This window comes from Melanotaenia boesemani, chromosome 22 (genome assembly GCF_017639745.1).
Source record: "Melanotaenia boesemani isolate fMelBoe1 chromosome 22, fMelBoe1.pri, whole genome shotgun sequence".
NCBI classification, from domain to species: domain Eukaryota; kingdom Metazoa; phylum Chordata; class Actinopteri; order Atheriniformes; family Melanotaeniidae; genus Melanotaenia; species Melanotaenia boesemani.
The window spans coordinates 20,887,969-20,911,357 of record NC_055703.1 but is presented as its reverse complement, the minus strand read 5'-3'; the positions used below and the strand labels follow the sequence as shown (position 1 = coordinate 20,911,357).

Genomic DNA, 23,389 nt, shown 5'->3' with positions numbered 1-23,389 from the left:
GGATTTATAGGCATATCCTTTTAGCACATTTTGTCTCTCTTCTTACATGTCCTTTCATTTACTGGCATGATTAGATCGGACAGCTTTACGTCTTTGGACATTTGGGTACATGATGCAAGCTTAGCTTTTACAAATGACATGCCAATTTTCCCCTGTGGTTATGTTCTACTGTTTGTGACTTCTTCTGTGTAAAAGATTTTGACAGAAGCTGCAAAGTATGCACAGACCACCAAGAACAGTTTGAGACCAACTGGATGTATATGTGAAAGTATAATTTAACTTACAGACGCATTATCTGGATAATGAAATTCTGGTGTAATTGTTACTCGTTAAAGGGAATAAAATAAGACATTTCAGATTTTAATTTGCCTAACGACACAAGTTAAACTAATCTCACTCGACTGATGCTTCCTTATATTAATATTTATTATTATGGGAATATTTGTGCTTAAAACACTACATCACAGCAAAATCCCATAAACAGTGCACATGTGGAGTTAAAGCCTTCTTTAGATTTAGTTTAGCATAAGTTGAGTGTAACTAACTAACTACTACTAACTAACTACTAATCTGTTGCAAGATCCTTTGCCAAATTGTTTTATCCCAGTTTTTCTCAATAAGAAATTTAGATGATCAACAGAATGTGCTGTTCTGTAATGGACAACCATTAAACCCCAGTCTTCAACCAGTACCACGATCTTTGACATTTTAACACACACTGAAAAGCAAAGAAAGCTTCTTTCACTGGGTTCTAACACAAAATATAATCAGAGCTTATTTGGTCCCTTTGGTGGTCTGTGGAGTCAGCTTTGAGACTGTCTCAAACACAGCTGTTTTGTAAAACTGGCAAACTTTCACTAGTCCTACTTTCTTTGTCCTATATTGTACATTAAAAAGAAAATAGGCATGTCAAACTACCACGGTTGCAGAATTTGGGGGCTAGAGGCTGCCACAGTACCGTTGTTCTATTTGCTTTCGATTCATTTGCTGTTTGGTTAGGTTTAACCACTTGAACCTCATGGTTAGGTTTAGTAAAAAAATAGCTTAGTTACATCATGGCTTCCCTTAAAATAGGAACACAACATTTTTCTGCTTGTTTTAAATCTCGTGGTTTTAGCTTACTGGTTGAAAAGCCCCTCCTCATCTTAAACCCACACTGACAAGGTGCAGCATCTACCAAATTAATTACATTCCTTTGAAATTTGGATGCAATTCCGAACGTCTGAACACTGCCTGGTGGATTGACTCTAAGCTCTTTTGGTCCTGAATTGGATAAAACATGCATGGAAAAATGGAATCAAATTATACAGGTCTATGCATGTTCATGAGTGTAGAAAATGCCACAGTGAGTGCAGGAGAAGAAATATAGGAGCTGAATTAAACAGCTGCCAGAAAGCCGCTGGAGCTGCTTCGTCAGCTGGTTGGACGGATGTGTGCGTCGGTGCGAGAATAACACCTGCCGTTTTCTAACACACTGATAGCTGAGGTTACTGGGAGCAAGCTGAGAAGACTGCCCCAAAGGTGCCAGAAAGGGATTACAGCTTTGACGCCTGTGTTACTGTGTGTTCATAGGTGTGTGCTCAGAAAAACTTTTTTCCCATCTCATATGCCAAGGCCACAGATTTCAAGGTGCTTACCCCACAACGTTCAAACATTTGTTAGCAATTAGCCTCGGCCACAAAACTGACTCTCAACAAAACACATGGACACTCCCTGTTTCTTTCCCCATCCTTTTTTTCTTCATCCTGTCCCTTTTCCAGTCCCTCCCTCATTTTCCACTTTCTTTGTTCCCCTACCATGTCTCTCTCTCTCTCTCTCTCTTCTGTCTCTCTTTCTTCTTAATCTCTCTTCCTTTTTTATATCCCTCCTCCAACATTTTCCCTCCCTTCTCAAAGTAGCACATGGTTTCTGTCTGAGGAGGTTTAGCGTTCTTGGGCTGCATGAGAGAGGGAGGATGCCACAGAGCTGCATGCAAACACATGTTCAAAAGTGAAACATTGAGCAGTTTTCTGCAGAAATGTCAGAAATTTATTAACTGAGATTATCCTAATACCAATTTTTTGTTTGTTTTTCTTGGGATGCTGAGATGTTTTGTATTTTTGCCATATTGGATGAGGTAAAATCCAGTTCTGTGCTTGATGTGGTTACTTCCTAATTTGTGGAAGTAAGACGTTGCGTGACTCTGGGGCTCTCTTTATTTAGAGATCTGGTGACAGTTGGAGCACGGACTAACAGCTTTTTTTTGTGGGAAAAAACGTTGAAGAAGACTTCATCATCATCTCCACCATCCGCCTAAGGATAGGGAAACTGGACCAGCATCTCCATACAGGATTCTGGAGTCAGAAATCATGAAAGGTAATAGTACTTCCCCATTATGTCACATCTTGCCAATTATAAATATCCTATTTTTTTGCCTTTGTTGGCCTACCATCAGCTGAGTGCATTTCCTTAAGTGAAAAACATTAAAACATGTAAACAGGAACTGGATCTGTCATGGTGCCATGCAGGCCGGCACCTGCACAGGCCACAGGGTCACATATGCTCCTCATCAGCTTTGAAACTTGGCAGCATGGATACCGAGAAAGCGCGCGGTTGTTGTTGTTGGACGTGAGACTTTGATCAGTCAGCTTTAAAACTCTGTGTGTGTGTGAACCACAGAACCATTATGTAAAACATAAAATTTTCTCTACCCTGCCAATCTCCCACAGTCTAACTTAATATTCCCCCTAAAAGGAGGAGAGGGAAAACACAAGAGTTGAATTGGAGAGTTTTCACAACATGGAATGAAAGGAGAGCTGCCAGTAGCTTTGAAGAGGGCAGGGGCTTTTCATGCTTCCCAGACTTACAGTATGGGAAATACAATGCTGACAGACAACATGATAAGTGCTGACTTATTCTTCACTGACAGTAACTGGAATATTGCAGAGTTGTTTGTGTTATTGTTATTATTAACTACAAGCTTCATTGCTCTTTTATCATAATTTAAATGGAAATTGATCAACAACAGCTTGGTGACCACTGGTCTACTGTTTATTGGATGTTTATACTATAGTATATGATCACAATCACTTGGTTTTATTTAGAGTTTGATGTTGTTTACCTGATTTGTATTCAGGAAGTGTTGTCTGCAAGGAGAGACCAGCTACTATCCAGTGACAAACTGTAAAAAAAGAGTAGAAGGAAATTTCTTTTTTTCTTTTTACACAGAAGAATGTAGTTTGTTGATGGGGATTAGGGTGGGAAACATGCAGTGAACCATCTGTTTTGAGCAAATTCAACTCAAATTACTTTTTAATTTTGAAAAGGGCTTTCACATGCAGTTGACGCTGCACTCCACTTTCAAACCAATTTATGTCTATATGTTGTGTGATGTAGGAACAAGTCTGAGTTATGCCAAGCTGGGTGTAGGGCAAGGTCAGATGTGTCATCCATGTGCTCTACAGTCTACAAGTCTAATCAGGGGAAATCACAGATCTAAACAAATCACACATATCAGACAACTGGCCAGACATTGTATGGAGTAATAAGCTGTTTTTATTTTGGTAAGCAACTCTCACAAACAGGCCGTTAATGTATTCCATACTCAACCTGAAGTAAACTTGTCTTGCCACGAGAATATTTTGAACTCACACCCTCTTATTTGCTGCTCATCACCTTTCCAGGGCTTTTCTCTGACAACAAAATATATCCTGCATCAATGTCTGGGAAAACTAGTAACCTCCTAGACATGCTTTCAGTTGCAATGCAACTGGCACTGAACTGGGATGTGATTTGTACACCTTTCTCCCTTGCTCTGTGCCCTACCTACCCAGTGGCTAGCGCACAAACCACACCCAAAGCCCCCAAAGCCTATGCAAGTGTTTTTTGATATCTAAGCCTACCAAGGCGGATTTTGTGCCACAACCTAAACATTTGGTTTTAGTGCCTAAATCTAATCAAGTGTTATTTAATACCTTAGTTTAGAGCTTTGCTCAAGTTTAACCCAGCTGCCATCAGATGAGACAATTTGCCAGTCCATAACAGGGCCAACACAGAGACAAATAAGACAAGCCATCACGCTCACTCACACTCACTACAAGTGTCAACTTTGAATCAGCTGTGAACCTAACATGCATATTGTATGACTGTGGGAGGAAGACGGACAACAAAGCAAAAACCCATGCATGCAAACTCCACAAAGAAAGGTCCCACCAAACTTTTTGTTTCAATGTGCATGAAAAATGCAATAAATAAGAATGATTCATCACAGAAACTTACTTTTCTGTGGAGGGCCAGAAAATCCCTACCAGTTGAAGAGTAATGTGTATCATGTATGAGCAAATAATTACTACTTAAAATGACATCTTCAAGTCCACAGGAACAGAACTAAAGCTGAGCAGTAATGTGGACATAGTAGTAACATCATCTGAAATCACATGGTGTACAATGGCATGTTTTAGACCACATATGTCAAACTGGTCCAGCAAAGGGCCGTGTGGCTGCAGGTTTTTGTTCCAACCAAGCAGCAGCACACCAGATTTGACTGATTCAATCAACTGATCTCAGTCTTCAGACAGCTGATTGGTCAAACTGTGTGCTCTTGGCTGGCTGGAACAAAAACCTGCAGCCACACGGCCCTTTGCTGGACCAGTTTGACATGCCTGTTTTAGACCATCAATTAGTTTAAATGTAGCGATTTACTTTGAATTTTAGATTCATATTAGAAACATTGTTGCTGCCAAGTGATGCATGAAAACTCCTGCCATCGATCATCTAATAGTATCTAGAGGATATGTACATCTTCTATAAAGAAATGCAAAGTCTACAAGTGAGCACTAAACTATGTGTTTGCTCTCTGCTTGTTTTAGATAATTTAAAGTTGCTGGTACATTCAGGTTCTGCTTAGTGTCTTATCCAGGATTTTAGTTAATTTGATTTTGAGGTATTACAAATGAAAAACCTAATCCAAAGTCAACTGAGCTGTCACTGTTCAGAAAGCAGCAAAATATTTCTTCTTTAATGCTTCTTGTTTTGTGGATTTTAACAAGTTTTTCTGCTTCTCCTTTAAAACATAAACAGTTTTCCGTCTTGTGTTTTACATGATGAAATTTAAACAGGTTAGCATGAAATAATTTTACTTGTGTTACATAAGAGAGCTAATTAAAGGAAACTGAGGTTTGCTTACAAGTAGAAATTTACAGAAGTTAAATAAAACCACAAGACGACATTGCAAATTGACCTACTTAAGAACATACAATGATCCTGTCAGCCAAACTGTGCAGGGGTACTGTTAATGTGGTTTCCAGCCTTGCCCAAGCAGAACAAAACATGCTGCCTCATACATTCCTAACTGAGCTGGAGAGGAGGGGGAGAAATGGAAGGCACAAAGGAGGACAGGAGGCAGGTGCATGGCTGGCAAAAGCCAAGGAAAGAGTAGGCAAAAGGAAATGGCTCAATGTGTGTTAGATTTTCTGGTTTTCAATAAGAGTTTCTTTCTTTTTTCTTTTAAATAAATGTTATTTACACTTAAATGTCTTGAAATATGAACTAAAAACATGGAAATCCTAACATTGTATTACTGGAAGTTTTTTTTTTAAAACACCAGTTTTAATTAGCAAAGAAAGATGACAGGACATTATGAGAGGAAACAAGAAAGAAAGAGAAAGTGACAAAGCAATGGATAAGATTAGTCAAAATCTAACTGACTTTTACTGGCCGGAGAGGACTCAGAAAAGAGACAGTATACATGAAGGATAACAAAAAGTCTTTAGAGGATGCCAAAGTGTGAAAATCTGCCAAAGAACAGTAATGTTTCTTTAAAGCTTTAATTCTTTGCTTTAGCAACTTAGGATAATGACATAGAAAGTCATGATCATGTCAAAATCACGTTGACATGTGATGTTCAGTATTGATAAGTGATGACATGGTTTCTGACAAAGCAATAATATAGACACCAGTGGAGTGATATTAGGGTGGAAATGCACAGCAAAAAGGAACATTGCTTAGTGATGGTTTAGAAAATATGTTCTTTATGATTTGTCATATGTTTTTGTTTTTTCTGCTGCCAGCCTTTATGATTTACCAGAGGTCCTTCATATTTGCTATCTTGTCTCCTTTCATCACCTGCTAGTGTTTCTTTTGTTAGTTTTTTTGTTTTGTACAATTGGCACATCTATATCAACTTTCCTTCTTACCCTTAGTAGTACAAAAGTTTGTCTACTGTACTTCCCAACAATAAAAGACATTTGAAATTGCAGTAATAGTATGTAATAGTACAGACTTCTGGTCACCTGAATAGTTGGGTCATATATTTTCATTTGCTATAACTTTGTTGTTTTGCCAAATCTTGAAAAATAATTTTTTCCCCTTTTCTTTGTTCTGAAAAATACAGATTTGTTGGGTGTTTTAAGTGGTTCAAATACAACAGTGAGGCTGTAACTCCAGCTTTTCTGGCATTTATGTACCTCTGAATTTGTGGTCAATGCATGAAATTGGTGGGAAAGAAATATACCAAATTGGCTTGAAAATAAAAAAAATATACTACACACCCTTTGGCCTTGCAGCCTTGTAAACCTAACCAAGCATGTCTGTTAGTCTCAGCCCTGAGCTACAAAGCAGCTCAGTCCTGAGAAACCCTGATGTTTTTACAGGATTGTGAATCTGAAAATCTCCAATTTCAGTGTCAAACCACAAGAAAAAGAACATTCTCTTGTAATGGCTTGACTTGGAGACAGCAGCAACACATACCATGTATTTAAAGTACTGTAGAGATCTCACATTCCAATCAGAGGGTACCCAAAGGTCAGAGATGTCAAAATTATTTGGAGAGCAACTTGTATGCCTTCATGAGTTGTGGTCACGACTTTCTCCATGGTAGCACCCATCTTCCGACTCTGGTTGGCTTGGATTTACTGATGTTTTTAATGTGTGTGTTTTTTTTTAAATCAAAATACATCAATAAAGTACTGGGCATTTTAATAGCAAAGCTGTTTCTATAGATCTTTATGTAACGTTGGCATCTCTGTTGGTGAGTTAGATCTTATTATGGACTAAGTGATGTGGTGAGGTAAGTGGACATTTGGGGCAAGTGACTCAAAAGGATAACATTACGCACAATACATTGGCAGAATTAAAGTCCATAGAGGGGTGAAGGGAGGGAGAGAGGGTTGGGAAGGGGTTTGGAAAGTCCAAACCCCCTAGAAAGAAACCACAGGAGAAAAACCACAAACATGGGGTGGTGCTGATGGTTAGCAGACTTGGCACTGCAGTCAGAAAAAACATGTTTAATGGGGAAAGAGGAAGGATGGAGACTCCATGGGGGTAAATGGCAACATCCTGGTAGTTGGAGTTTTATACATTTATTTACATCTATAATCTATTCATTGCCTTTTTTTTACCTACACATTTCTTCATGGAACAGTAAGACAAAGTAATGGGGGGGGGCATTTTTAAGGACAGTGATTTTCCTCTCCTTCATTCTCAAAATACCACCTTGGTCAACATTAAAATGCACCAACACAGTATGAAGTAACTATTCTGACTCAGAGGTGATTTCAAAATGGTTTCTAACCTTCTGGTCATGTTGGCATCAGGTTCAGTGTCACTGGAGTGTTGTTTTATTGTGTACTCCATAATGCATTCTGATGTCTCCATTACTCCAATTGCTCCATGTTGGCTACGTTTACCATTTACATGGAAATAAAGAATACCAAGTAGTTTATAGTGTTTGTTTCATTAAACCAATGAGGTACTGGTGCACAATCTCATGTCACAAGCCACAAATGTTGGTTTACATAAATAAAAATCAGTGAAAATCTTCAGCCTAGAAGACATTTTCTGAAATGATCAATTCCAGTGCTCAAAACAGACATTTATATGTGGATAGGTGCAAATGCATTGAGAAGTATACAATTATAAAAATACCCATGCTCGTGTCCAAAAGGTCTTAAAAATACATGGTCTTATCTGGTTGTTGCAGACAGGTCATTGTAAAAGGGACCACATAAAGAGCCAGTATAGATTAAAAAAAAGGTTCATTTTGAACTTTAAGCAATGCTAAGCTACTCTAGTGAAGCCCTGCAATGAAAATATAGAGCTGATTATGTGCATTATTGATCCTTTTGAATCAAGTATTTCAACAACACTTAAACAACACTATAGATGAAAGATGCCATTATTAAAACATTTTCACATTATTTTTTATAATATAAATCCCCTTCTCTGGTGATACATTTGAAATTTACATGAAATGTAGTAGCAGCATTGTCAGACTTTTATTTTATGGCTTTTGACCTTTAAATTTTAGATGACAAGTTTTATATCATGTTAAATATGTTTTCTTTTCTCACCCTCATTCCTCTCCACCTTGCAGCAGTTTTGAACACAGAAGGAGTTTCTGTGCCTGAATGCAGTTTGTTTAGAGAAAAAGATTTCCAGAAACCAGTTGGACATTGTTGTAAGAATAGTTTTGAATAAATAATAAGACCCAACCCAGTGACAGGAAAGTAAACTTTATACTTTGAATGATGTACGATGATGTTCTGTTTAGTTTAAGGGGATATATTTTGCACCAAATATTGACAAATTTCTGCTCAGATTATAGCATGCAATGCAATTTCTAAGAAAAAAAGGAAAAATAAGTCTTTCCATTGAACCAAATATGCTTTTTAGTAGTTCCACTGTGTTTTGCCTGACTGAATAGGTGTGACCTGGCTTAGCTGTGCTGCTGTCAGGTCAGCTCAGTTCTGCTCTGTGTGCATTGGACAGGTCAGCTTCCTCACTAACGAGACAGACATGAGTTTCTGTCTTGTTTTTCCCCACAGAGAGCCGTGAAAACAGGAGGAGAGAAAAGTGAAAGTAGGAGAAAGGCAACCACAGGGCTGGTGGATATTTGAGGGTGGATACAGATTATGATATCTCAGATTCCAATAACAAATAATGTGCTGACATTTAAACATTTTAATGTGGCATTTTTTTGTACCACAAAGCCTAAAAAAATGACAGGAATTCAACTTCTGCCCCAGATTTATCTGTTAATGAGGGTGGAAAGGTCTCTGAAACAGGATTAAGACTAGTTTGGGACATAAAAACTTTTCACCACAATCCAAAATAATGATAGTGTGCAATGTTAAAACTATACAAAGGAGCTGAGAGATGATTAAAAAAAATCTCTTTGGAGTTGAATTGGGATCTGGTGAAACTTTAGCACAGCTTTTTCAGACACGATATATGTATCATCAGTCTGTTAAAAGGACAGCAGTCTGACATTTAAACATAATTAACTTTTACCTTAAAACTACCCAAAGCTGCATTTAGAGATTCACTGGATGATGACAGCGTGTCATTTCCCATTAGTGGCAGGTGTAATGTATGCGCTCACTACAACATGCCTTAAACCTTCAGTTTTCCTTGTAAATTGTTTTGCGTTGTCCCAAATATTCAGCTAGATAATAATCCTTGTGGACATACAGTTTCTCTTTTCTCCCTCTCTGTCCCCTCTCCATCATTATGTAAGCCCTGGAGTTTTGTGACTGGTCCACCTAGACCTGACCTCAGCTGTTCCACCACTGACTCATGTAAACATTTGGCTCACTGTGCCATTTGCAAATACAGAATTAAAACTTCACTCACATTGTGGATACATATGATGTCATTGTCTTTATTTGGTTTTGCCTAACCTAACATTTCTCTTCTCCAACTTCATCCTGGTTCCAAACCTGTTGACTTCCCCACATGTCAAATGATCGTGATTAAACACAGTTGTTTGAGTTAGGAATGCTGAATTCTTGCCACGTGCAGTAACTTGAACTGTTGGTTTAAAAACAGAAGAAAATAATAACAAATGAACTCAGGAAATCTGATATTGTAAGAAACTGCTGCTGACATTCTCCTACAAGCAACGTTTTTCTTCACTATCACAGATTATAATGATGTGGTTAACCACAGAGACAGACCAACACAAGACATTTAGCTTTCTGAAATTCCACAGGAAAGCAAAAGACTCAAAAATGAACAATAAAAACCAACATTTTTTATTTTGATAGAAAAGCACAAAGTAAATGAGTTATGTTTGAACTGTAGGAATGGAAGACAATTGTGACCACAGAATTGTAAAACCAATTCTTGACTATTAGGTCTCAGGCAAACAAACTGAAGTAGCAAATGTGTGAATTTGACAGGAAGTCATCTGGAATTCCCTATTTTTAAAAAAAAAGTAAGGCTATATGTTGTTAAGTTAACTTTGGCTTCATCAAAGGACAGGACGTGCCAGAATCCATTATTCATGGTGAGAATCTCACTTTTGAAAGCATAAAACCAAGCATGGTTTCAGCATGGGGTGGGGCAGGGGGGTCCATGGCTATTTAGTATTTGCATGAAGGGGATCCCCAAGGAAAACAGGTTGGGAACCACAGGTTTAGGAGGTGTGCAACTTTAGTGTTTACCTGATCCAAAATCCATTAACATGTAAGAAGAGGAAGAAAAGAAACTTTTCAGAGTTGCATAGTTAACCTGCTGCAGAATACAGTATCTAATATAAGCAAGAAGACTCCTTAGAGTTCCCTTTTGGGTTACAGTTTAGTTTAATCCTGTTTTTTCTCAGCCACAAAAACATTATCTTCTCATTTCAAAGTCATACTTCATGAAACATGTCAGAACATTAACCAATATATTTTCAGAATCCTAAAAAAAATATTTTTTTACAATCTACAATAGTTTATTCACTCTTGTGTTGAACTCACGTCTCCCTGACAGATGTCCAGCATTTTATGTCACAGTCACCCCTCCAACCTCCAGTAATAAATTAGTGCTTAGTTGCTAGTTTAGCCAGACAGCTCCAGCTGTACTGCTGTTTCACACGTGATCTGGTGTGAATGGCACAAACCATCTAGTAAATGTATGCTTGGAATGTGGGTGGTCAATGTTTGCTGCTGCTGTCCACTTAAGTTTGCACTCTGGCTGCTTTTCCTTACAGCCTGTCCAGCCTTCCCTGTATTTGTGTGTCGTCTCTAGGGGCAGAAATTTGCTTGTTGCTCTATTATCTTTTTGATGAACATATTGACTGGGAGTGAAGGGATTGGAACCTATTAACCAAACTAAAATGATGCTCTACATTAAAGATTTATAAGAATTCTTAACTTTGTCTGTACAAGGATTTGAGCTAATGCAAATATGTGGATGTTGTTGCTGAGAAACACTATACATATCATTTTCTGAAAAATATTGACATGATATTTATTCATCACTGAGGAATGTTAATTTTATACATATCTGTAAGTGAGAGGCATTAAGATTATTCTTATGCATGGTTGGGTTGTATTAAACACAAATTGTATATATCTTTGTGTAAAATACTTTGAGATTTCTGTGTTTGATCGATGATATGACTGAACATCTGTAGCTTAAAAACATTAATTCATAATGCATCTGTGGTTTCTAGACATGTAAAATGGTAATGGAAACTGGGTTGCATGACATGACTGAAATGTATAACACTTTCAGGTGCAAAGGAAGAAAAACATTTTCATTATGACTATATATCATAATATTCGAGCTGTCTGAAAACCCACACAGCCAAATATCCAAGTATCTGTCCTCAGCTTTTCTCAATCTTCTTTTTTTCCTGTGAGGGGGAAAAAAAAGGAAAAGTAACTACACGCTTCCTAAACTTCCAGCTCCACATCAGTAGTGCTTCAGGTGTGGTGCTGGAAGGTGTACTGTTAATGACATATTCAATAAAGTCTATCAAGTATGCATACAGCTATAAAAACATGAAGTCAAACGTATTGTGGGACAGTTAATACCATCTGAGGGTATCTGGTTTATAAGCCCTCTGGTTAAATCTTGTCCTGCTTTCGCTTCCCTTTTCCAGTATGTGATGACAACCTCCTCAAACACACATAAAACTCCCACATGAATCAGCACACAAAACCCACAGCAGCTCTCATGCTTCTCTACTGAGTGTGCAAAAACTCAGAAAAACATCTGAGCCAAACAAAAACATGCTGGGAGATGGCAGCCTCATGCTGCACATCAGTGCAGTGCAGGGGGGAAGATGGATTGTAAGGCAGCTGGTTTATGCGATTAATGGCAGAAGTGATAAACCTTGGAGACCAAAAAGGATTAAATTTCAGTCACCTTCATAATTAAAATATCTGCTGTGTCTCTTCCTCTTGTTTTGCAGATATCTATGGTGGATTCGAGAACCAGCTTTTCAAAGGTAATGATCAGAATATTCAGGTTTCTGCCACCAAAAATAATAGAAATAACTCATTTTATTGCATTTGATTATCAGTCTCCTATTTCTACATTCAGTCATAATGCTCCGCACTAATGAGTAAGAAGGTTTTGACAAACTAAACAAACTAAATTACAGCCAACATGCTTGTCACTCACATTACAAAGACAATTCCAGCAGATTTTTCAATGGCTATCTTGCGTACAAGTGACTCAATAGCCCTCAGATCTATTTAGTTTTATCACAAACACATAAAAAACACATGCCTAGAATAAAAAAATGTCCTCCTGGCTGCAGAACAAGTTCTGTGCATCTGTCAAATTTATATAAAGATGTCAAACATCACATTGGTTCTGCTTTATGACACCAAAGTTACTAAAAACAGTTTACAACATTGTTGTTGATGCAAATTTATAGAAATTCTACATCCATTTCTTATCACATGCATGTTTAAGAGACTGGTTAAAAAAAGAAAAGAAAAAAAAAAAAAACACGTAAATTTTCATGGTCTCAAACTGCTTTTTGCATTTTCTGTTCTTCAGACGAGGATTTCACTGCAGAGGAGGAGGAGATGCCCTCATTCAGAGGTGAGGTTCATATGCACACAAATCTAGTTTCAAAACACATTACTGACATGTTGTATATCTCACACCAGAAAGTGTCATAGATACATTAGTCCACAGCACTAAACAAAGAAGAATGAAAAAATTAAAATAAACTACACTTCAGGTAGGCTAAAATGCTGTAACATGTCTACATTTTGCATTACATAAAACTGTTGTGCATGCTAAGAAAAAAAAAGAATCAATTTTGCTTGCATAACTTCCATTTTTAAAAACGTTTCCCAGTTTTTCAAGTTTTTAAGTTGTTTATTTGTCACGTGCACATGCAAGACGGCAGTGAAATGCAGTTGTATGCATGCAAGAATTAAGCAGTAGGAGGGATGTAAGGTGCTGTTATAACCACTTTCAAGTCCCATCTGACCCAATAATCTCCAAGGATATTTCACTACCTCAAGTAAGCTGTTTGTTTAGGTAAAGGCTATAGGCACAGAAAAAAACATGGTCAAACTTAATCCTTAATAAATTCATGGTTACAGGTTTGCATCAAAGAACATTTCCATTTGCAAACAAAGTTGACATCTTCTTGTGACACCCAGTGGGCATACAATATTTCTTTATATAGCAGCATATTATTGTTTAATAGTGTTTGCTAACTTGGCTGTACTACTTCTTTGCTTTCAGCCATTAAAAACGGATTTTCTGTATTTTCAGGTCGTACTAGAGGTGGCTGTGTGAGATGCCAGCAGAGCCAGTCTCTCCAGCTGGCAGTCAAAGTGCTCTATGGATTTGTTGCTTTCCTCATCATTACTGTTGCAGTGTTGGCTTCACTTGGTGAGCTCTGTTTAACTTTTAGTTTTCACTCTGCAGCCACACTTGCAGTAATGTCATCGGCTAAGTCTGGTTACATTCAGCTTTGTGATTTGTTTGCTAATTCCACTGATTAGTGCTGACACATGCATTGAGCAAAAGATACTGAATGGTAAGTTTTTCCATATTTTAATAAATCACATACAGTTTAACTCCCAAAGATCAAATGAACATGTTCCCTGGTTCTACATACCATGTTTTACCCGACAGCTGCTCAGCAGCAACAGATGCTTTTTACATTAACATCACTTTTACTGGGGCTGAAAGCTGTAAATCTTCATTTTATACTGGTGCTCAGGGATTTTCAGATGGACGAGTTAAACCTGGTGCGTGAGGCAAAATACAATGAAAACAAACCTGTATTCAGGTACATAACATAGTAAAGTTTAGTTTTGTTTGGAGAGTGCTGTTGACTGTGTGTGGCCATTTTATTTATTGGTGCACATGTGCAGGAAATATATAGATATACTGTACATGTTTGTGCTCTGTTTTAAGCTGAACACTGATGTTAGGGACAGTTTAGACCAATTAAATTAACTAACAAGAATTTATTATCCTTCAGTGTCCCTGATGAAGAGTTGCTCCATTATATTTATGTTTGCTATTAGTGTTGTTAACTTAAATACAAGTAGTCATTTCACAAGGCTAGTTGTTAGTCTGGGGCCAGATGCTAAGCTAAATACGAACATGTATCTCCTCAAACTGTTGAAGTAAAGAAGTTTTTAAAAGTTAGCTTGATCATCTATTATGGTTTCAAATTCTTTATCTTTACATTGAAAGTAATGTTTTAAAATCTTTATCAAGCCAAATGAGAAAACCAAGATCTTAGAATTATATTTTTATCTTTGTTGTTTTCATTTTGGGTGTACACCAAAGCTTACTCCAAGATAACTGATATGCCTTTTACTGGGTTTTCAGCAAAGACTGCAGAATTCACACACCATTTAACTGCAGATTTACTGTTTGCACTTCATTAATCTATGTCAAAGGTCTTTTGAGACCAGGCTGTTTTCCATTTTTGTTCTGTGCAGTGTTGTCCTAAAGTCTTTTCATGATAACCACCCTGCCCTTAGAATTGATAAACTAGAAAAGGATTTTAAATAACTCAAATAATTGACCTTCAGTCAGATTTTTAGCTCTAAAAAGGTTAGATGCTTCATTCAAACTTGCTTTGTAAATGTAGTTCACTGCATATTTTTTATATGGAGGGTGGGAGAATGAGACTTGAAGTGATACCAGATTTTAATGCAAGCAATCACATATTTTATTGAAAAGTCACACATAAAGACAAACTGTCTTAAATTGTAACATCTTGTGAAAAAAATGCTATTAGACACATGACACATAATTATTGTATTGTTAATCCTTCATTAATTATCCAAAGTGAAAACTAATAAACAATGCAAATTAGTATGCATGCAAGTCAATTTCTTTACAGCAGCTACACAGAGCTCTTAAGGTTTATGTTAAATTCTGCCACAGCTGCTGAACAACAATAAAGCTTAAGAAAAAGAAAGAAAAGAGAGATTAAAAATATGATGGGTAATAAATGTAGAATGATTTCAGTGCTTTGCTTCATGAGGAAAAAATATTACTAAGTGCATTTGTTCATATCCAGATCATGCAAACATTGTATGCATTTGTGCCTGATTCGGTGGAGCTATTGTTCTTCAGGCTGCCACAGAGGCAATTTGCCAATTTCATAATCACTGTCACAGCTAATACAGTAGGACATAAGGTATGTGCAGAACATGTGGAAGCATTTATATGTATGCAGACAAACTATGGTTCAGACCTTCATTAGTCCCCTGGCTCAGAGCTCAGTATGCTGAAAAATCCTGAAAATACCTATCACACAAACTAGCACTCTCACAAATGTACACTTGTACACACCAAACACTCATAAAATGGCTATCGCTCTATTGGGAAATATGCAAAGGCTGCAGAACTTGGCCAGCTGGCAAAACCATCATTCATCAGTGTTTTGTTTGCATTTGCTTGCTAATGAAAACTTAATGTATTTTGTTGTCAAGGCCTGAATTACAACTTCCTTTTTTTTTTTAGTTTTTGTGCTCTCTGAAACACTTCCCAATTCTTGTTAACAGTGAATTGCTGTTGATGTTAATCATTTCTGTATCCCTTTTATTCCCTAATGTTTTTGCATTTTTGAATCTAATGATTTAATTTCTCATTTCCCCAAACATCGAACTCTGACAGCTTATAGCTTAATGTATCATAATCGCTCCCTTCTGCAACTGAAACAGAAATTAAGGAATAATTGTGAGCAATTTTCTTACCTTTGAACATTTCTGTTGTCAGTGTTCAAAAAGGTGGACAACTTGTCTGAGGAAGAATTAGTCTACCACAAGAAGATCACCAAAGTTGAGCAAGGAATAACGGGTAAAGTAACTAAAATTAAATGAAAGATCATTTTTATCTTCACTCGTGTTATATTGCAGCTTCAGTTGATATCTTTCCTGACAGTTAATAAGGTGGTGGTTGTATCTCAACCTTTATCTCCTCTCAACTTTACAAAGCTTAATATAAATTTTCAGTTCAATGTTTTGCTGACCAGTCCACATCTTTACAGTTTCATTTCACTCTCAAGCTTTGCATGCAAATTTATTAAAACAATTTTATGTGTAGGACAAACTGTCTCCCTTATTGTCAGATGTGTTATTATAACAACATTGCTATTAGATTGGGAGTTGTGTGGGACCAGTTTGGCACTGTTACCTATCATCTTTTCGCTTTTATGTTTTTCATTTTATCTTCACATATTGTTTTCCATTTTGGTTTCAATACCAGCTTGTCATTTGATTAGGTTTAGGAATTAAAGCAACATGGTTTTGGTTTAGAAAAGAAATCTAATCTTTGTTTATCCGGTGCCTTAAATACTGGCTTGAAAAGCTTTCCTGTGTCCTGCTTTGGGATGCCAAGTGGGTCCTGACATAACTGCAGTTTACTATGGTATCTATGTGAGAACAAGCAGTCTGAAAAAGAACTAATGGCTCCCATAGCAGTTTTTAGGGCAATTTTAAGATGAATACACAGACAAACACATAAATAATACAAGCCTTTTTGCAAGGTCTGATAAGAAGTTTGCCATATTTTCCTTTAAATTAGGTGTTTTCTGTTCTTGTCTAACATATGAGATTATTTATGGTTCATTTTATTCTTGATGGTGACTAAACAATTTCATTGTAAGTTCAAGTTCAAGATTACATCTAATATCCAAGGACATCTTGTTCACATAAGAACTTCCATAGAAAAATCTATTTAATTGCTGTTTAGAGCAATTTAAACACCACAATACCTAAAGAATATCTGTTCAGCATCACATGAACAGCTATTAAATTTGTTTGTCAGGTAGATCCTGCCTTTACCATATGTTTCAGGGTTCATTTATGAAGTGTACAGCCGATGTTGTGTTTTTTTCTCTCACGCACAAATATACATATGGTCTCAATAAGTTACATTATGTACAATCTGTGATAACAGTTTCTTCTTCCCTGTTACCTCGTTTTCTTTCTTAATGTCTTAGATCTGAGGTCCACATCTAACTGTTCAGGCTGCCTGGATGCAGCATTTTATAGTGAGGAGATCAGCAGGCTAAAAGGAGAGTTTGAAGACATCCAGAAAATGATACTGGGACAAGAACAGGTATGACAAACCTAAAAGCAAGTTCACAGTGATACAGGTTTCTTTTTTTTTTGTTTGACCAGCAATTAAAAACCTAAAGATGTTCCATTTGTAAATCTGATCTCACCCTTTCATTGCTATTCTCCTCTAGGTACTGGACCAAAACTCCCAAACACAGGCCACCATAAAGTCCACCAGCAACCAGCTGATGCGGGAAGTCCAAAACCATCTCGTGTCGATCAAACTTCTTAACCAGTCCCTGGAAAGGTACCTGGATCGGGTGGATGGCTGGAAGGAGGTGATTGAGGAAACTGAGGAGAAGATGAAAACGCTGACTGAGGATCAGTATGACATCAAAGCAACAGCCCAGCAAATTAACACAACAGTGGCGCTCAGGTGACTGAAAACCATATATAAGACACACATAACATACAAACAGAAAAATATATTGCTGGGGCTTGATTCAGCAATCAACAGTCTTATCAGCGATTACAATGGAAGTTGAACATGGATATACGAAAAAGTTCTCAGGAAAACCTGTTGAGTCATGCTGCAGCCATTTTTATTGTTCTTCTGTAATGTTTTTCTGTGCTCTCCCTCCTCTTCAGCACAATGTGGATTGATGCCCTGCAGAGAAAAGCTGATGAGGACAATTTGGTTCTCCAGAAGTTAACCACTGACTGGCAGAACTACAGTCGAGTTATTGGAGCAATGAAATCCAACACAAGCAGCAATTCACAGACCATGCGTTTCCTCCAGAACAGCATCATGATAGATCGACAGAGAATCGCCATGTCCACTGAAGTGTTATACGACCTCACACACCAGGTTAGTGCGTTACTTTAACTAGACTTATATAATCATACAAATCTGTAAAAGATTTTCAGCAAAGAATTTTAACTGATTGTGTAGCTGATGCTAATACATCTTTATGAGGATTCTCACCAACATATGTTTTCTGTAGGTTATGAACCTCCAGATGCAGCTCGACAATGTGACGTCTTTCATGGATGAACACGAAGAGAACATGCATGACCTTAACTACCATTCCAGGTAATATATGTACCAAATATGAGTGAACATTATTTTGATTTATAATTTCTCAAAGAGTTATTATAGTCTTAAACTCTTCTTGGCTAGAGCCCCCTGTAACAGGAGGCAGCATGATATATGTGCAGTACAGGAGATCTGTGCCATCTAACATGAGCAAAGATCTCCTGTACTGCACATATCTGCACATATCTCAACCAAAAATGTCTGGGAGACCCTCAGCTGAAATACTCTACCAAACATTGCCACCCAAATGAAGCACAATTCAAACCACAATCAATTATATGGGAATGGAACAAAAACAAATGAACAGCGCTGTCCACTTTAGAGCTTCTGCTAATTTCTGCACTTCAAGCAAACCACACAAACAAGATGGCACTTTACATGAAGATGAAGACGGTTTTATAGTCAGCTAATGGGTTCCTGAGATATTTACCTGCATAGCACTTGAAAAAATCTATAAAACTGATGAGGTTCACTGCTTTAGCTTCTATTTTTGCATTTACTCATCAGACATTACATTACAAATTCCATGAATTGGGCTGCTATCCTCTAGTTTTTATTGAAGATAATCTGGTTTTCTTTTAGAAGGGAAAAACCATTTAAATTTTCTAAGATTCTACATGTAGCCCTTGTAGTTGTAAAGACACACTTCATTTGTTTGGAGTATGTCATTTCAGACAGGATGCAGAAAATATAGGCCTATTCAAAAATATGTTAAAATCCCTTTCGTAATCTTAACTCAGGTTAAACCAGTGCTTTATCATAAACTATAAGTAATTAACCTAATTAACCCTAGTATTTGATTGTGTGGAAAGATACCACCTATAATGAGAGACATGTAACAAAGAGTTGGATCCTTTAGTACAAATTTCAACTGTTTTTTTTAGGTATTACGAGAACCGGACAGGTGAGCGCTTCTCTGCCTTGGACAGTCGTCTGAACTCCATCGAGATGGAGATTGACACCATTTCCTCAAGCATCAACGCCACTGTCAGCCATGTTCAAAGCATGTACAAGTACATCAACATCGAGAGCTCATCTTGTCATTCTCGCCTGAGCAGACACACAGAAGATCTACAGGTTGTAAAGAACCTCATTATGTGTGTTAACAAACTGAATGATGACCTGTTGACAATCTGAGGCATTTGATTGGTCTAATACTACAAACTAATTTTCAATCTGGTGGTCACCCAAGCTAGTTTGTTAGCTAAAAGGCTAGTTGTTATTTTTGATGCATGAACGATCTGCTACATAGAAGTTTCTATTTTATTTTTTTGCTTTTTGTTTCTTAGTTTGCAACTGCTTCTGTTCTTTATCCACATGTCATCCTGCTCTCCTTTATACAGAACATGAACAACACGGTCTTGTTACTCCTCCACTTAGCCGACACGCTGAGGCAGCAGAACATGGTGCTGAATGTCCGACTGGATATGGATGTGAGAAACTTGTCTATGGTGATGGAGGAGATGAAGCTTGTTGATGTTTTTCACACACAGCTCATAGGCAACTTCACTATACTAAAAGGTACAGCAGATGTCATGGAAAAATAAACAGAGAACATGAGTCTGCTCATTTTTTTAATTAATATATTGCTATTATATCATCAGGTGCTCCTGGACCACCTGGGCCAAAAGGGAGCCGTGGTGAGGCTGGCTCTAAAGGCCCCATAGGACTGAATGGCAGCAAAGGGGACAGAGGTCCCATAGGAGGCCGTGGATCTGTTGGGGAGAAGGGTTCTCCTGGCCCCAAAGGAGCACAGGGTGAAGCAGGGCCTAGTGGCAACAGAGGGGCACCAGGTATCAAAGGAGCCAAGGGTTCAATTGGTCAACCGGGGGCCAAAGGTGAAAGAGGCCAGAAAGGTGATATGGGGTCTTCTGGTAAAGATGGAGGACCAGGACCAGCAGGGCCTCAAGGGATCCAGGGCCAGGCAGGACTCCCAGGGATCATTGGGCCACCAGGACCAAGAGGAAAAACAGGGCCAGCAGGGCCACCAGGACCACCGGGCACCCCTGGACCCCCTGGTTTGCCATACATTCACGACCGCACCCATATCCCTCAGCAGCGAACTGTTACACCTGCTGCTGGCTCAAAGAGACAGTAGAGAGAAACACAGAGTCAGAGATGATTTGTTTGTTGTAAAGAAGCTGAAGAATTGTGATTAGACAAGAAATCAAAGAATTTCAATCATTGTGATTGGAAACACAAATGTCCTTTTCTACGGGATTATACAAAACAAACAAGACCTTTATGAGCAAATGTAACAAATAAAATTCAAGATGGAAGTTAAAAGAAAACATTTTGGATGAAACAACATGCTAACATGAAATAAAATGAAAGAAAAAGCCTGAAACATAAGAGGACATAATTGTCCTAAAAGACTGATGTGTTGATAGGTAATGGAAGTCCTACAAGGCTGCAAATGGACTGTGTTTGGACCATCTTTGAACTCTTTATAGTAGTGGTCTTAATCCAAAATATGTATATGAACCTGCTCACATAGAATTTGAAATATTGATATTAACTGTACAGAGCACAATTAGGAATTAGATAATGAGATTAACCGGAATATAGAACCATTTTTCTTTTAACTTGTTTGTTCAGTGAACTGGAAGCAAAGAACGTTATTGATGACCTCCTGGGAGCTTAATAAATAAGAGGGCTGTTAACCAAAAATTAGGACTTGAATAAGTGTGTTTTCTGTCCAGACTGCAAAAACATTTACAGTCCTGTGCACTACGTAACGTTTTACATAAAAAAAAAAAAAGGTCCTCTTTTTTTGTTTTTAAATGCATCATGTTTCTAACACATCTCCAAGAAAGGCACTTTACTGATTCTTAAAGTGTAACAGGTTAAGCTAGTTGTCAGAGCAGGCACTCTGAAGACTTCCCATCTACTAGACCTGTGTGTGGTTACAGCTGCAGAATTAATATTTGATCCGATTTCTGTTTAAGAAAACTCACAAAACTATTAGAGTGAATTAAAAGGAAAAATACAAAGTTAATCTTTGTTTCGTCTGCAGTCAACTGTGATAGTACAGTAATAACTCTAGTAAGCGTTTGGGTTTTATGATGCACTAATAACCATTTTTATCTCAACGTAAAAGTTTTCCAAATGGAACACACATTTTTTGTAAACCTGGTTGTTGTAATGAAATGCGACTGGCTTGCATTGAACTTCAATAAATGCTCTTTTTTCAATCATAGTCGTTGTCTTAGTATTTAGTATTATGATGTTCCTCCAAACTGCAGAGTTATTGTTGCACTGAGAAGGAAAGCGGGTATGTTGTCATTAATGGAAAGCAGATGTCCATCCGTCCCATTTGATTCCATTCTATATTTGGCCTGTTGTTGTACTTAAAGCACTCTACCAAAAATGTGTCCGATTACTGACATAGTTTGGATAGAATAGCAATCACATTCTTTTGCAAGCTGAATCTCACCTGGTTTATGTTACAAGAAGCAAACTACTGAGTATGACTTATCAACAATGTATGAAATGCTGATCTCTAACACAGGCAGAAGCAAATGTAAAATAAATAAATAAATAAATAACCCCCCCTTGCACTGATCTCCTGCTGGACTTTACATTCAGAGTGCTTCCTTCTTTTTCTCAGAGGTGGAACATGTCAGACCATCTGGGACATTAGAGAAACCAGATCTCAAACCGAAACTTCCCCTGCAAAAATCCACCTTATTCCTGCGGTTGCATGACATCTTGTTAAAGGCATGAACATTTGCTCTTTGCCACTTTTTGCTCTTTTTGCCTCAGAAACCTGACGCTGACAGTGTAAATCAACCAGATCAGAAAAGCAGCAAGACATTATGGAAATTGGGAAAAGAGGGGAAGAAAAATCAGTTAAACTATTACAGATGTGGCAATGATTGATTATCGAATGATCATTTTTTTATCACTATGAGTCTCTTTTAACCACTACGACACTGTCTTTAGATATACAATTATCCCATAGGTCACACAGGCAAGTTTCTGTTGCATCCATTCTTACAATATATTTTTAAAACATCCCCCAAGGCTACAAAGAAGTGAGTGAGGGGGTGCAGATGAGAGAAATTTTAAGGGAAAACCTAAACCATCATCAAGAGACCAAATGAGGCACCACTGCTCCAGTACTGTCCCAAATACTTGTTGAATCAATGCCAGGGAACACTGAAGCTCATAGTGGCTCATTACTTTTAATAAGCATTTTATATCTTTTTTTTTACCCATTCATGTTAGGTACAGCGTTACAATTACAGAGATGAAATAGGGAGGCGGATGGGGTGGATGTTTGGGCTAGAATAACACTGGAAATAAACATTAGAGTCTGCTGTTTGTTTCCTATATTAAACCAAAAGTTGCTCTCCAGATATTTGTCTCAGCATGCAACAGACCTTAAGCCAGAGTTACAATAAACAGGCATAATCTGTTGTCAAGGAACAAGATATTGATACCAGAAGTAGTCTATTTTTTGTCTCCTCACCAAAACACATCAGAGAATTTCCTACGGCTTTTACAGGACAACAATGATGACAATCATCATGAGCACCTAAAGGGGATGCAAGAGCAGAGCAAGCTTAAAAAAAACCAAACAAATACGTTTCACAGCAAAAACCAGAGTAACAGAAGCACACAAGCAAAAATCCTAAACTAAAGTAGCTCTTAGTGTATAAACCTACAGGACAATGCAGTGATGATGTCAGCATGCAGAAAATGAGTTCTTAAAGACGAGTGTGATCATGCAGATGCCTCCACGCCTCCACGAAGGCTAGAGGCAAACCGGGGTGGCCCAGAGACCCGAGAGATCAGTAGAAGTACTAGAGCACGAATCCCAGTCACCCCACCTCCAAAACGACCCTGGACCCACCCAGAAGGTGGCAGAGGAAGGCCCCAGCCAGTTGCAGAGATAAAACAAAAATATCTGCGAATCTTGGCCAAATCTTTATTGATACATGTCAACTTAAGTCACATGTCTCATGCTGGCTAAATTAGTCTTTGGCACTTTTGCAGTCTTAGTTACAGTCTAATTTTACATGTCAAGGTGACAAACATTTAA

At 37.8% G+C, this 23,389-nt stretch overlaps 1 protein-coding gene across 1 annotated transcript; it reads left to right on the top strand.

The window, feature by feature from the left end:
* The first annotated feature begins 1,883 nt into the window (after positions 1-1,883).
* On the top strand, positions 1,884-21,541 carry scara3 (scavenger receptor class A, member 3). Its single transcript, XM_041976822.1, has 13 exons — positions 1,884-2,116; positions 2,203-2,355; positions 12,161-12,196; positions 12,757-12,801; positions 13,489-13,608; positions 15,964-16,044; positions 17,189-17,307; positions 17,438-17,682; positions 17,895-18,114; positions 18,251-18,339; positions 19,227-19,419; positions 19,686-19,863; positions 19,947-21,541. The coding sequence occupies exons 2-13, from the start codon at positions 2,349-2,351 to the stop codon at positions 20,438-20,440; spliced, it is 1,827 nt and encodes a 608-aa protein (XP_041832756.1). The 5' UTR covers positions 1,884-2,116; positions 2,203-2,348; the 3' UTR covers positions 20,441-21,541.
* The last annotated feature ends 1,848 nt before the right edge of the window (positions 21,542-23,389 follow it).